The 14,528-nt window shown below is 33.7% G+C and overlaps 2 protein-coding genes and 1 long non-coding RNA gene across 3 annotated transcripts; all 3 read left to right on the forward strand.

Moving 5' to 3' along the window:
• The first annotated feature begins 673 nt into the window (after positions 1–673).
• Positions 674–6,162, forward strand: LOC122582829 (eukaryotic translation initiation factor 5B-like). The gene is given in 14 exon segments (XM_043755265.1): positions 674–748; positions 1,358–1,989; positions 1,992–2,354; positions 2,442–2,549; positions 2,678–2,736; positions 2,738–2,776; positions 3,244–3,334; positions 3,421–3,531; positions 3,608–3,673; positions 3,935–3,994; positions 4,430–4,984; positions 5,141–5,260; positions 5,602–5,721; positions 5,824–6,162. Coding segments are annotated over 13 exon segments (2,229 nt in total). The 5' UTR covers positions 674–748; positions 1,358–1,518; the 3' UTR covers positions 5,890–6,162.
• A 1,323-nt stretch (positions 6,163–7,485) lies between these two features.
• Positions 7,486–10,581, forward strand: LOC122583622 (probable protein phosphatase 2C 43). The gene is made up of 4 exons (XM_043756006.1): positions 7,486–7,789; positions 9,200–9,567; positions 9,833–10,051; positions 10,316–10,581. The coding sequence occupies exons 1-4, from the start codon at positions 7,486–7,488 to the stop codon at positions 10,574–10,576; spliced, it is 1,152 nt and encodes a 383-aa protein (XP_043611941.1). The 3' UTR covers positions 10,577–10,581.
• A 2,894-nt stretch (positions 10,582–13,475) lies between these two features.
• On the forward strand, positions 13,476–14,528 carry LOC122583872. Its single transcript, XR_006321340.1, has 2 exons — positions 13,476–13,794; positions 14,203–14,528. It is a non-coding gene; the product is annotated as an uncharacterized LOC122583872 (long non-coding RNA).

Below are 14,528 nucleotides of genomic sequence, written 5' to 3' on the forward strand. Positions count from 1 at the left end.
TCTGTATGATCTATCTAAATTTATCATTCAAAAATAAATAATCAAAACAAAATGAGTAACAACAGGTGAAAGGAAAATACACTAAAACCTCACATCAAGCTTTTATTTTTACTTTTGCATACCTTGTGCCTAAATAACTCGAAATCATGAATTAGACATGTGACATTAAAATGAATGATGTTGGTGTAGTGGTTTAGAGTTTCTCTAGTGACCTACAGGTCTCAAGTTCGAATCTCCAATCTATCAATTTTGAGATACCTAACTTTAAGTTTGAGGGGCAGATTTTAACCCTATTAATAGTCCCCATTAGGTATTTTAAATAAGCATTTCTACTTATGGAAGCTCTCTAACGCGTACCCGGTCATTTTAACAAAAATGATTGGTTGATATTTGAGGAGAGAGAAAGAGTGTTATGTAAATATAAAATCGATATATGGGCATTTTGGGAAAGTATATGTTGAAACTTAAAATGTAAACAGGAAAAATCTGCTTTATAATATTATTAGGGGGTATATGGGAAACTATTTAGTAATATGAGGGGCATTTATGAATATATATTTTCATTCTAATCTACGGAGTAATTAACTAATTAATACGGCGTAATTACTTGGAGATCACGATTTATTAAACCTAGAAAATTAAATATAAATACCCGTGTTCTCCCAAATATTAGGTTTCTGTCCTCGACTTCATTGTTTCTACGAAGCTTACGAAAACCTTGAATTCACTGCCGTTATCAGCCATTGAGGTAACACTTTTATAGATTATTTTTTTCCTTTTAAAGTAAAAGTTTATGCTAATTAATATGAAAGATACACGATCGATTTGTAGATATAGTTCCGCCGTTTACTAATTATGTATATATATATATATCATCCATGTAATTATATGTTTGTTAATTACTTCTTTTACTAAATTGGACTTTTATGTATGAATTAGACTAAGTTGATGCTGTGTTTTTATTTTGTAAAAAGAGTACAAGTCTATTGATAGATGTTTTGTTCCCTTATATTTTTTTATTTATTGAGTAACTTTAATATTGTGAGAATAGTTTATTGAGTAACTTTAGACATAACTCTGTAAAAATTATGTCATGTACTGTGAACCCAAGGAGTTTGATGGCTTAAAAGTAGTTCATCATTGTCATTATATATACTATATGTTGAGCTTATAACATAAATTAAATCTTTATGAGTTAGTTGTATAGAAAACCAGGGATTATATTATTGGTTATATCATTTTCTTTAAACAGCCAAATTATGAAGCAATTTCTGTTTGGGATATAAAGGCACGGAACCGCTTAGTCCCGTGTATCACTTTTTTTTTTTTCTAAGATTTTGTTATCTTATTGTTTCAGATTAGTTGAAGAAAAAGGTTAACAGTTTTGATTGAGTTTGTGCTGGTTATATATATTGGAGTACATACGCGTACTTTAGTTGTTGAAATAAACAGTATGGTATTAAGGTCCAGTTGGAATTATTATCTTTGGAGAAATCAGACGTTCAGGAAAAAGGCCATATGGCCTTCCAGGTTTCTCTTGGTAAGAAGAAGGGTAGTTATGTCGACGTATTGGATGATGGTGATGATGTTCACTGGGAACAGCATGATGATAGAAGAATTGCAGCAGAGGAGGGAGAACGGCTGAAAAAAGAACGAGAAAAAGACAAGAAGCCGAAGCCACGTCAGTATGCAAATACTAGCAAAGATTCTTATTCCTCCAATCAGCTGGAGGACGGTGTTGCGGATGCAGACAAGGCTGAAGATGATGATGATGAGTGGGATGCAAAGAACTGGGATGATGAAGATCTCAAGTTTCCAGGTGTACCCCGGCCGTTTGCTGATGAGGACCAAGTCATGGATGAGCTTCAACCTAATAATCTAGGGTTTAATCATAATCTGGACGACAAGCCCAAACAACATGTTAATAAGCATGATAAACAGATTGTGAAAGAAGAAGTCGCCGAGATGACACTTAGGTCCCCTATTTGCTCTGCATTATGGGTCATGTTGATGCTGGGAAAACGAAGTTGCTTGATTTCATTCGCAAGACTAATATCCAAAAAGGTGAGGCCGGAGGAATCACCCAACAGATTGGTGCCACTTATATTCCAGCTGACAACATTCGTGAGAGAACTTATAAGTTGAAAGCTGATGCAAAGCTCGACGTCCCTGGTCTGTTGGTTATTGATACACCTGGACACGATTCGTTCAAGAACTTAAGGTCTCGTGGTTCTGGCTTATGTGATACTGCCATTTTGGTTGTCAGTATCATGAAAGGTTTAGAACCGCAAACCATTGAATCTCTCAATTTATTGAGAATGAGGAACACATACTTCATTGTGGCCCTAAATAAGGTGATATGAGACTCTATATTCTATGAACTTTATTAGAATTATTATTCTGCTGCCTAATTTATCTACATTTTATTGTTTGATTTGTAGGTTGACACTATATACGGGTGGAAAACTTATCCGAACATACCAATGAGGGACGCATTGAAGCGACAGTGCCAGGATGTTCAAGCTCAATTCAATTATAGGCTCACTCAGGTCAATACAGCCCTCGTATCTTTGTTTTTCTCTGCTGAACTTGGATGCACCACCTTAAATCTGAGTTTTCTTTTTTCAATTATTGGCCTTGTCATGATTTTTTTTTATAATTTATTTTGCAACTTCAGATAAAAACACAATTTATGGAGCAAGGTTTGAATACGGAAATATACTACAAAAACAAAGACGGGAGAAACCTATAGTATTGTACCGACTAGCTCTATCAGGTAAATTTATTTTCTTATCCGTTGTTAACCAAACTGACCCTGAGTTTGTTACTCAAATATTGTTTTGGGTCTTTTTTTTTTTATTACGGTATGAGTTGCACTCCAAGTTAGTTTTCGGTTTGAGTGAACCAGATCCAACCAAACAACCTATATATGATAATTTTGTGTCTGAAGGTGTGTCTCTTTGTATATGTATCTTATTGATTTTATATTAAAATTAGGATAATAAGACATCCCAGGGCAGCTTAAAAAGGAAATTGATGTAATTTGTGCAGTAGTAGTTGCATATTTGGGGACTATGGATCTCCAGTTTTAGGTTTGATATTTCGGTTAGGTCTGGTGGAAAAGTAATTTTGTTTGGGTTAGAAACATTGGAATACCGAGGAATTTGTTAACCATAAGTGATCTACATTTTTTTACTTTGAATATTGGATTGTACTTAAAACTTTTATAATATGAATGCGCAGTGGTGAAGGAATACCAGAATTGTTATTGCTACTGCTCCAGTGGGCTCAGAAGACAATGGTTGTAAAACTTACATATCGCAGTGAAGTTCAGGTATATAATCTTCCTTTTCATCTTATTTTTTTAGTGAGAGGTATGAGTTTCTAATTGCTTCTTTTGTGGAACCGGAATCTTGTCAGTGTACGGTTTTGGAAGTTAACGTCATTGAAGGACTTGGAACAACCATCGATGTGATATTGGTCAATGGTGTGCTTCACGAAGGAGATGAGATTGTTGTTTGTGGCTCTCAGGCAAGTGCATGTACTTTGATATTACTTTCAAGCTATTATGATGGTAGCTTTTGTTTAATAACGGATTTCTTTACAGGATCCAATTCATACTACAATCCGGTCATTATTGACTCCCTGTCCAATGAAGGAACTTCGTGTCAAGGTGAGGATGTTTTCAATTCATACCGTAAAAACAGTATGTTATAGGTAGTAACAATAATTCAAACTGTTCTTGTTGACCGTATAAGCTTTTATGTATTACATATCTGGATATTCCATCGGTGCCTTTGAAAATATATAGGAATCTGGCTCGAACATATAATGAAGAGATTTAGTCGTTATATAAGTGAATACTAGGCGAACTGTTATATGACATATCATTTAGTTATCTTCTGTATTAATGAGTCCCTTTTTGTTAATTCAGGGAACCTACATTCATCACAAAGAAATCAAAGCTGCACAAGCGGTCAAAATTACTGCACAGGTGAGAGCCATATGTCATGAGAAAAGGAATAACTATATATTTTTTCTCGCAGACCATTAATTAGTGCCTGGTTTTTTCAGCTCATTCACTTATGGATGAGCATTTTAGTTGTGTCTAATCTTAAATGAGTTAATTCATACAATCTATCTAAGTGGAATGGGTCAAATAGGTCCAACGGAGTATGTGTTGAAACTAGCCAAAAGCTTTATCTTATTGAATAGAACCTAGTAACCTATAATTATTTTGAACGAACAGAAAATTGTTAGGTCAACCCACCACAAAGTGTTGAACTGTGCGAATTATGGCCCATGACCCGACCTGCCCCATACCCATCTTGCAATGCGTAGTTTTAATCTATAATCAGCAGTACTGAATATTATCACTTCCCTATGGGTCTTTAATGACTGATTTGAATATATGTTTTCCCTTGAGAAGAATCTTGAGAATGCAGTGGCTGGGACCTCCCTATTTGTCGCAAGGCCTGATGATGACGTTGAAGATCTCAAAGTTTCAGTCATGAATGATATGAGTAATGTGATGAGTCGCACTGATAAAAGCGGTGGAGTTTACGTTCAAGCATCATCTCTGGGATCACTAGAGGCATTACTAGACTATCTAAAGAAGCCAGATGTAGACATACCTGTTGGTGGTATCGGTATAGGACCGATACATAAGAAGGATACAATCAAGGCTAGCCTCATGCTAAAGAAGAGACAAGAGTTTGCGACAATGTTGGCTTATGATGTTGACGTGCTCCCAGAAGCCCGTTTGCATGCAGATGCGAATGGTGTGAAGATATTCGTAGGTAACGTAATTTACCCCCTAGTTGATCAGTTGAAGGCTCATATTGAAACTTTCAAGGAAGAAAAGAGGAGACAAACCGCTGAAGAGGTTGTATTTCCTTGTCGTCTTCAAATCATGCCAAACGACGTGATCAGAAAGAAAGATCCAATCATATTGGGTGTGGAAGTTCTTGAGGGCGTTCTTAAGGTAATCGTTTTTTTTGAATTTTACCTGAAGATACTAAAACTGTCCATTAGATCTTTTTCTAGGTTGAGGGAATGAAATAGTTATACATCCTTAAGCACACCTTTTGATTATTCATTTAAATTTTGACGCATTCAAAATGTTTTTTGTTTTGTGCAGATTGGAACTCCCATTTGCATGCCTAAGAAAGACTTCATTGACATTGGCCATGTATCTTTCATCAGAATGAACAACAGGCCTGTCAACTCTGCAAGAATAGGACAAGGGGTGTCTATCAAGGTATGAACTGTCACTTTGGTCAGTCTACTATATTACATATATCTTTTATTTGCCTTAGCAATCTTAACTCTTATGTAGAGGTGGCAAAATGGATGGGTTGGGTGAGGTCAAAGCTTTATGGTGAGAATGTTTAGTTTTTTGGTATTGGTGGTCGATTGACTCAGATCCAAACACTGTCTTTTACAAGACTGTTTAATTACAAATTGATTATATGATTCTAAATTTACGAATCACTTTCATAAAATTACAAAAACCACCTAGGAACCGGCAGGATTAGTTTAGTCTATAATACACCCCGTAGAAACCCAGTGCAGATTATGTATCGTATTTACGTTTTGCAGATAGAGGGAAGGAACGCTGAGGAGAGACAAAAAATGTTCGGAAGGCATTTTAATGTGAGTGATGAACTAGTGAGTCACATCTCCAGGAAGTCAATCGATGTTTTGAAAGAATATTACAAGGTAACTCAAAAGTTGAAATTGTGAAATTCATGTTGATCTCACTAGTTGACCAATAAGATTACAGATGGTAGCTAACCGCAATGCATATTTTCAATTATGCAGGATGAAATGTCCAATGAACTATGGAATCTATTGGTCAAACTGAAAATCCTCTTTAAAATACAGTGACCTTCACGGATGACGGATATGGCTCTTCTTCACCAAGAGCTTACGTTAAGTTGTGCCACCTCTTTGCCAATTGGCCTGGCAGTTTTGTTTATGCTTTTACTTTTCTGATAACTTCAAAATAAAGGGAGGCCATTAGTTCCATATCTTTAAAAAGTCTCTCATCCCGAATGATTCAACTTTTACTGTGGATAATTTGTTTTGGATTTTAAACCTTTGCATGATTTTGGGCTTGTTGAAAAGCAGCTACTTAAGTTTGATTGTTAAAGATGTCAATCTTTTTGTGTTGATGCCTGAAGATATATTTGCTTAATTTTGAGAGGGAAAATGCCCCCAAAAGCAGCTTTTTATGGTTGATGGCTAATTTATATTTGTGATGAAGGTTTTGACTTCTACTCCTAGTTTTTATGAATGTTTGAGCACCTGGTCAACCGTGAGGTAAATACAGCTTTGTTAACGAATGCATTGATTCGGTATAAGTCGTTACAACTCTTGTTTTCAAGCTACTTCTTCCTTCATCACATTACTTGAACTTTATGATCTTGAAGCTTGATTTAATTTTTAACCTTTAATCATGTAACCATTCCACCAAGATCCAATCTATTATTAAGTTAAATATCTTTTACTTATATTAAAAAAGAATACAAGACAGAAAAAAAATGCACTGCTGCATCGTTAATGATTTATGTACAATATGTCGTTTGTTTGAAAGGAACCAGTTCTTCTAGTGCAATTCATTCGCAGAATGAATGGAAAGAGATCATTGCATATGATCATCATGATCCGAAGTTCCAAACTATGAAGCATTACAGGCTGGTTGCGAATTCTAGATGGCCCAAACGACAATAAACACTTTCAGTGATCGTATGAATGTATGATGATCCATAAACTTATTAAAAGATTATATAAAATATTCAATTTATAAACTCCCATAATAATAAAGTACTCGTAAGTCGTAATTAAGTCGTGAATAAAAACAGGACCCATTTGGTAATAAAATCCCATTTAAAAATAAAAAATCTAAATTTAAAACTCAATATAAATTCTGTTGGTTCCCTCCCTCCACCCCCACCGTTTTTCCTAACAAACTTCTGGAAACGGTTACATTTACGTCTCAATCTTCACATGCTATTACAATTACTTACACAAATCTATATCTATACATTCTATTTCCATCACTCATATATATACACACATTTAACACCAAATTTTGCATTCATTCCGAAATAACACAGAAATCAATCAGAAAATAATAATAATAATAATAATAGCAGCCAAGAAGAAGAAGAAGAAGAAGAAGCTTCTAGAACGAACTCAATTTCAGTTTCTTTACTGAATTCAACTTAATTTCTCTGTAATATTTCTGGCTTTCTTTCTTTCTTGATATATATATATATATATATATATAATTTGTATAAATTCTGATTATGTTCTTGATATATATATATATATGTATATAATTTGTATAAGTTCTGATTAAGTTCTTGATATATATATTTATATATATGTGTGCGTGTATGTATGTATATATAATTTTTATAAACATTCTGATTATGTTCTTGATTGTGATTTCTATATATAGGAATATTGTAACAAAAAATGGAAGCGTATAAATCGGTAAAGAAGATTGTGGAGACATCGTCTGTGGCACACAAAAGGCGTATGGGCAAGAATTTTTCGAATGTGGCTAACAGGATTGGAAATGATGTGATATGGAGTAAAGATCTTGAACCACATGCCTTTGGAGAATACTCTTTTGCTGCTGTCCAAGCCAATACGCGTATGGAGGATTATAGCCAGGTTGATGTAGGTCGAAGGGCTACGTTCGTTGGTGTTTATGATGGACATAGTGGTGATGCAGCTGCAAACCACGTTCGTGATACTCTTCTCGGTCATTTTGTTCGTGAGTATTCTTCTTTTCTTGTTTCCTTACATTTTCTTGGATCAAGAGTTATTTGTTGATTTGTTTGATGTTCTTTGAGTTATTTCTTTGATGGATTTGTTATGTTAAAAATCAATGGTGGGAAATGGGTGGTTAGGTTAGGTAATGGGTTGAAACTTGAAAGGGTTAAGATCGAAACAGGTCAGTGTGCAAAATGGGTCCATTGGTTTGGGTCAAGTCGCGCTTCTAAATAGGTATTGGCAGATAGTTTCATCTGTGGGTGTTTTATGTCATTATGTTCTTCTTTGTTAGTTTTCGTTGAGCCAAAACCATACGTTTTCTAAAAATTAGTAAAAGTTGTGAACCAAAAGTTATGGCTTCTACTAAATCATTGTTTGAATAAACACCTTATTTGAAAACTAAGACGATAGTCAAGAAAGTGACAGCTATAGAATGATCAAAGTTTTGGTCCCTATATCCTAAAACAGATGACTGTAGAATGATGAAAATGTAAGCCCTCATATCCTATTACAAAAGATTGGATGGTTTGTATCTTGTGATTTGATTGAGTTATTGTATGTTGTGTCAGTTTTGATTGAACTTTGTATTATCATTTACTGTATAATTGTGTGTTATATGTGTATATATTATCTTGTTATCTCATGGTTTTATTTAGTTTTCTTATTGTGTCAATGCTACTTGTTACTTCTTGAATCCTGATAGAACTATATCTTATCAAAATCAAGAAATGTCAACTGTCGCTTACATGAAATGATTGTTTATTTATTTTGTTTTCTTAAGTTACTGATTTGTTGGCTTTGTTTTGTCCATCGGATTGGTCATTTGACTGTATTTTATGGTATGTATGTATTCAAAGGTGGCAAAATGGGTGGTTGTTGGGTAATGGGTTGCAACTGGTATGGGGTCCATTGGGTTTAGTCAGATTGGGTTGACTTTTTTGGTAGCTTTGTTGAGTCAATTGTACATGTATTCAAAAACTATGGTTTCTACTGAAGCGTCGTTTGAGTAGACCTTATTCTAAAATTAAAACGGTAGTTAAGAAATATATAACTATAGAATGATCATAATGACGTCCCCCACATCATAAAATGTATATCAGACTGTATAGGTGGTAACTTGGGTGCAATATCTGTATGTGTTATCTTGCTTTCTCAATTGTGTTAGCCCCTGAAGACAGTCTCGTGGTTTTAGCTAGTTTTCTTATTGTGTCAATGATAAACTAATAACATTTGAATGCTTCCACTGCCAGTCCCCGTATGCTAGTTATGATTTGTTATCTCACACTTGTCCATATCAGTTGACATATATGCCTACAAGACTAACTGGTGGTGAAGTTATTTTGGTCTAATATTTTGTGTGCCCAATATGATTAACACTAACGTACAATTAACAATAATTCTATGTTGGCAGGTCGCATTCAAGCACAGAGATCTGTATCTGAGCGGATACTTAAGGGTGCTATTTCTGACACTGAAGATGCATGGATTGACTTGGCGCGAGACGCACGTGCGCAGAGACCTGATGTAACTAGAGTTGGTTCGTGTTGTCTGGTTGGGCTTATATGGAATGGGATGTTGTATGTTGGTAATCTGGGTGATTCTAGAGCAGTTATAGGGAGGCTGACAGGTAATGGTAACAAAGTTATTGCTGATCAGATCACCGAAGATCATAATGCCAACTTGGATGAGGTCAGAGAAGAACTCAAGAAACAGAACAAAGATGACCCAGAAATTGTTGTTAAAGTAAATGGAGTGTGGCGGGTTAAAGGGCTAATTCAGGTTTCATTCTCTTTTTAAGTTGCTACTTTCAATAAAACATGAACTCAATCATGTCATTATTAAGATTAAGTTCTGCAGACATATAGCCTTAGAATGAGATTGCTCTAATTTTGAAACAAAATAGTTCTGTTTTTGTTGGCAATCTACATTCTTATGAAGGCAAGCTCCTATTTTATTTTTAAGAGCACATAGCATAAGAGGTATCTAAATATATGCATATACCATAATCTAGCTATTCAAATAACATATATACTTTCTGTGTCAGATTTCCAGAAGTATAGGAGACCTTCACTTGAAGATGCAAGAATTTGTTAATGCTAACCAACCAATGCATATGATACGACCCGCTTTGAGTGATGAACCATTCTTAACGACAAGAATTTTAGGACGTGATACGAGGTTTGTCGTGTTTGCCTCAGATGGACTATGGGAAAACATGACTAGTCAAGAGGCAGTTGACATTGTTAACAAACATCCCAGAGCAGTAAGTATAGTAGCTTTTTTTTTTTTTTTTTCTTTTCATCTTTGACCTAATTATTAGCTTTTGTCTGTCCTTCATTTAAGTGTCAATTTAGAATTATCATATATGCATGCTCACTGACGTGTTTTCATCTTAATTATTAGCAGTAAGTAGTTATTCTTTTAATTAGTTAATTAGCTTCTCTGTCTGTCCTTCATTTAAATGTCAAATTATATTTATCATATATGCATGTTCACTGACTTGTTTTTATATATAAATAAATATCAGGGGATTGCAAAAACACTGGTTGCAGTAGCAATGAGAGAAGCAGCTATCCAGAAAGGTCTGAAGTATGATAACCTGCCAAATAGGTATCAGCAGCCTGGAGACAGACGTCTTATTCATGATGATATCACCGTGGCTGTGCTTTTCCTTGACAATGGGAGACCAAGAGCTGACCTGGAGCAAGAAGTTTCAGTAAAAGCGATGGCGAATGAGAGCACACCATCCGAGCTCAGGATGTTGGGAGGGGAAATTCGAAGCGGGTGATCAGATCTATGAAATTCCAGCGTTCGTTTTGAATCTGTTACTGCGTAGTTAACAAGTTTTTGCAGCAAATAGCTATCTATAGCTATAGGTTGTAGTGGTGGTTTCTTCTATATGAACAATAATATTCTTGATTCTTTGGATATACAGTACGTACGTACAGACTGCAGGCAGAACGAAAGTATGTGGATTGATTTTGATCAATAAATCTTTGATGAGATGATATTACTTGTCATTGAGTCCTAGTTATGATCAGTTTATAAGTTGAAGGTTTTTGATCATTATAACTAGTTAATACAATTTTATATAGATGCATATCTTTAACTTGTTGTGATCAGGGACATATATGTATCTGTTAAACTATGTTGCATATATGTATTTGTCAATATGTTAAGTTAGCATATGGAATTCTAAAATCTTTTCAAAATTTTGAACCAGTGTTTTGACTTTTGATGGTCAAGTGGAATCTTAATTGAGTAAATTACTTTTTTCATCCCTGAAGTTGATACCATTTTTCATTTTTAATCCCTTTAGTGAAATTTGTCACTAAGGGTAAAAAGGTAATAACAATGTGTAACAATAAATTACTCGTATCAATTGGGATTTGGGAGTGTAATCTCAGGTACGAATTCGATCTTTAAGCTCTTATTAAATTCATTGATTTGATCTGTAATTGTCCTTCGATAAAGCAACTACTGATTTCGAACACCATCAGTTAAATTTTTTTCTATGATATGTTATTATTTTATTTTAAAAAGTTGAGGATTTTTTTAGCGTTCATTTGATGAAGATAAATTATCTTTTTTAGTTGTTTATTTGATAAAAATGACTCTTTTAGTTGTTTGTTTGTTAAAAAAAAAATTGAGTCTTTTTTAGGTGTATATTTCATATAGTTTCATTTTTTCCTTATAGTTGCTTATCTGGAAAGTTGAATCTTTTAGTTGTTTGTTTGATAATAATTTGAGTTTTTTTCTTTCACTTGTGTAGTTGACATAATATGAGTTTCTTAGTTGCCCATTTGATAAAAATCGAGTCTTTTAGCTGATTGTTAGATAAAACTTGGAGTCTTTTTTGTTGTTCATTTGATATAATATGAGTTCTTTGTTGCTTATATGATTAAAAATAATTTTGACCTTGTGGTTGTTTGATAAAATTTTGGGGTTTTTTTTAGTTTTTAATTTGATATAATTTGAGCTTTTTAGCTGCTTATCTGATTGAAATTGAGTTATTTAGTTGTTTGATAAACGTTCGAGTCTTTTTCAGTTGTACATCTGATATATTTTGAGTTTTTAGTTGCTTATTTGATTAAAGTTGAGTCTTTTGGTTGTTTGTTTGATAAAAATTGGGGTCTTCTTCAACTGCATACTTGTAATTGATATAATTTGAGCCTTTTAGCTGCCTATTTGATAAATTTTGAAATCTTTTTAGTTGATAAGAATCGAGTATTCTTTAGTTGGTAAAATCGATTGCTTGTTAAATTAAAAACATTGAATCTTTACAGTAGCTTGTTTTGTAAAGATGAGTCAGAATCCAATTTTGTTATCTTTTCTTAGATTTGTTGATGATGGAGCAGTATAAGCACGAGGACGTTTGTAGTGAGGATAATCAATTGCATCTTCGAAACCTTGAAGATTTTTGTCACCAGTTTTGCTCCCCCTTATGCAAACGGTCGTTTCGGTGTCGAATCCCTGAAACGACATTATTTAAGCATGAACCTCCAAAATTAAAATGCAATTAGTGTCCTTTCAGGGAGCAAAGGCAAACGGACAAAGAGCTTCCAATCATATTAATGTATTCACTTATTGCCAGAATCAATGTGAGTATTATCATCATATAGCTAAGAAGAGTTCATGTGTGTCTCACTCTATAGAGACAAGTTTGGATTGTATCAGATTAACAAGATAAACATGGCTCATTATTTGAAGGTAAATAAATACCTAATTAAAATCCATTGGCTCTAGTGCTCTACTATGAAATGAGACATAATTACATGACAACTCAATCATAAAATTGTACACTACAAGTTTATACGGCAAGACCATTTGTCTTTTCAGGCAAAACTGATATTCTAGTTCACAGACAAATCCCAATTGAAATGTTTTAAGAAAGTGCAATTGAACTTCCTAATATAAAACAACTGTGTACCAAAGATGTTAGTGTAGGTTGAAAAAGCAAAGCATACAAGTTATAAAATATTCATCAACTCAAACATAGTAATATTCATCTAATACTATCAAATTTAAAACTTTAACCTGCAACATAGTTATCACGTGCTGATAAAAATTATCAGCAACACAATATATGTACAACGTATATGTACAGAAGCGTGCAAGTTTCATAAAATTTAAACTATAACCTGCAACACTGTGATCAAGTGGCTATAACTTAAATTCTGCCGGCAGCAGAGATTTGTCTAGCTGCTTAAAACGATATGCTAACCTTGGCATTAAGGACTAAAATTAACAAACCAAAGATTAAAATCAGAAAAAGAAAACCAAACCAGAGCAATATAGTAAAAACATGAAATCTCAAAATTTAAAAGATCATCATAGTCTGAAAATATTCACATGACCATTGTTTAAAAGAAGTAAACTATAACAGTAATTCCAACACAACCTTGTAGCAAAATACGACATGGATAAGATAACGGGCACATAAAAGTTGGTACAAACCACAGGGACGAAAAATGTAATTAACTCCTAAACTTATAACGTATAAATCTATATTTTTGTTTGGGGGCAAGGCCCATCTATGTGTGTCTAACTAGTAACTACTAAGTGTCTCATTTTTGTTTGGGGCCAAGGCCCATTTATGTGTTCGGCTCAATTTTACATAACTCATTTTTCTCTAAATACCTCATGTTTGGTTGGGGGAAATAAGCCAAGAGAAATGAATTGGAAGCCATTTCCGACGTTTGGTAAGCCAAAGAAATAGGAAACACGGAGAAATCAGATTTCTCAGGAAATGAGTTTGTTCGTGACTTCATTTCCACCCAATTTGTAAAGAAATGGAAGTTCAATACAAACATTTCTCCGTGTCCATATCTAAGAAATGTGTCAATAATTGAAAATTGAAGATATAAATATGCAAGCACGTGCAAGTCACATTCCTTGTGAGAAAAGAACAAACTCTACCTCTCTTTTTTCTTTTCTTTTTCTCTGGCGATTTTTGGCAAAAAGTGCCCTTTCCACTCTCTTGCTTTAATCGGCCATCAAGTAAAGGTATTATCCTTATTTCTGCTACATTACTACAATTTTTTATGTTGAGATTTGTTTTCCTTTTTCCAACTGACCCATATTTATATTTATTTTAAAATTAGGGTTTATATATATATATATTTAATATTTTGGTTTATAATGTTGAAACTTTCCAAAAACCAAATTAAAAGAAACCACATATATTTAAATTCGTAGCTGATATCAATCCTATTGTCGTTTGATTTATGCATATCAAATTGTATCTTGTAAGCACTAACCAACGAAATCAAACTATTGTTTGATTTGTTCATTTATTAATGCTATTATTGATTTTGTTTTTTTTTTGTGGTGTATGTTGTTCTTTACTTTCCGTATTCATTCACAAGGAAACTTGATAATTTTACATATGCTAATACGATGCTACTTGATTAGATTTGCTTTCTAGTTTGGATCTTCACTTGTGAGCTTCTATCCATGAATGTCAGATGCAACCACAGTTAAAGGTCAGTTGAGAAGCAACAGAATTTGGTTACCAGATAAGATGAAAAGATAATGGATGCATTAAACGAGTTACACATAACAGGAAAGTATTCCACGGATAATGAATTCAAACTCGGCTATCATCAAGCGTTTTAGGATCTGTGTATTTTTTTTTTTTGGTAATCCATTTGTGTTTATCTATTTTCGAGACTTTGTTTTTGTTTCCACTTTCATTTGTTAAAGTTAAGTTAAACATATAGAATGGTTATAAAAAACAA

The sequence above is a fragment of the Erigeron canadensis genome, chromosome 9, assembly GCF_010389155.1.
Source record: "Erigeron canadensis isolate Cc75 chromosome 9, C_canadensis_v1, whole genome shotgun sequence".
Classification (NCBI taxonomy): Eukaryota; Viridiplantae; Streptophyta; class Magnoliopsida; order Asterales; family Asteraceae; genus Erigeron; species Erigeron canadensis.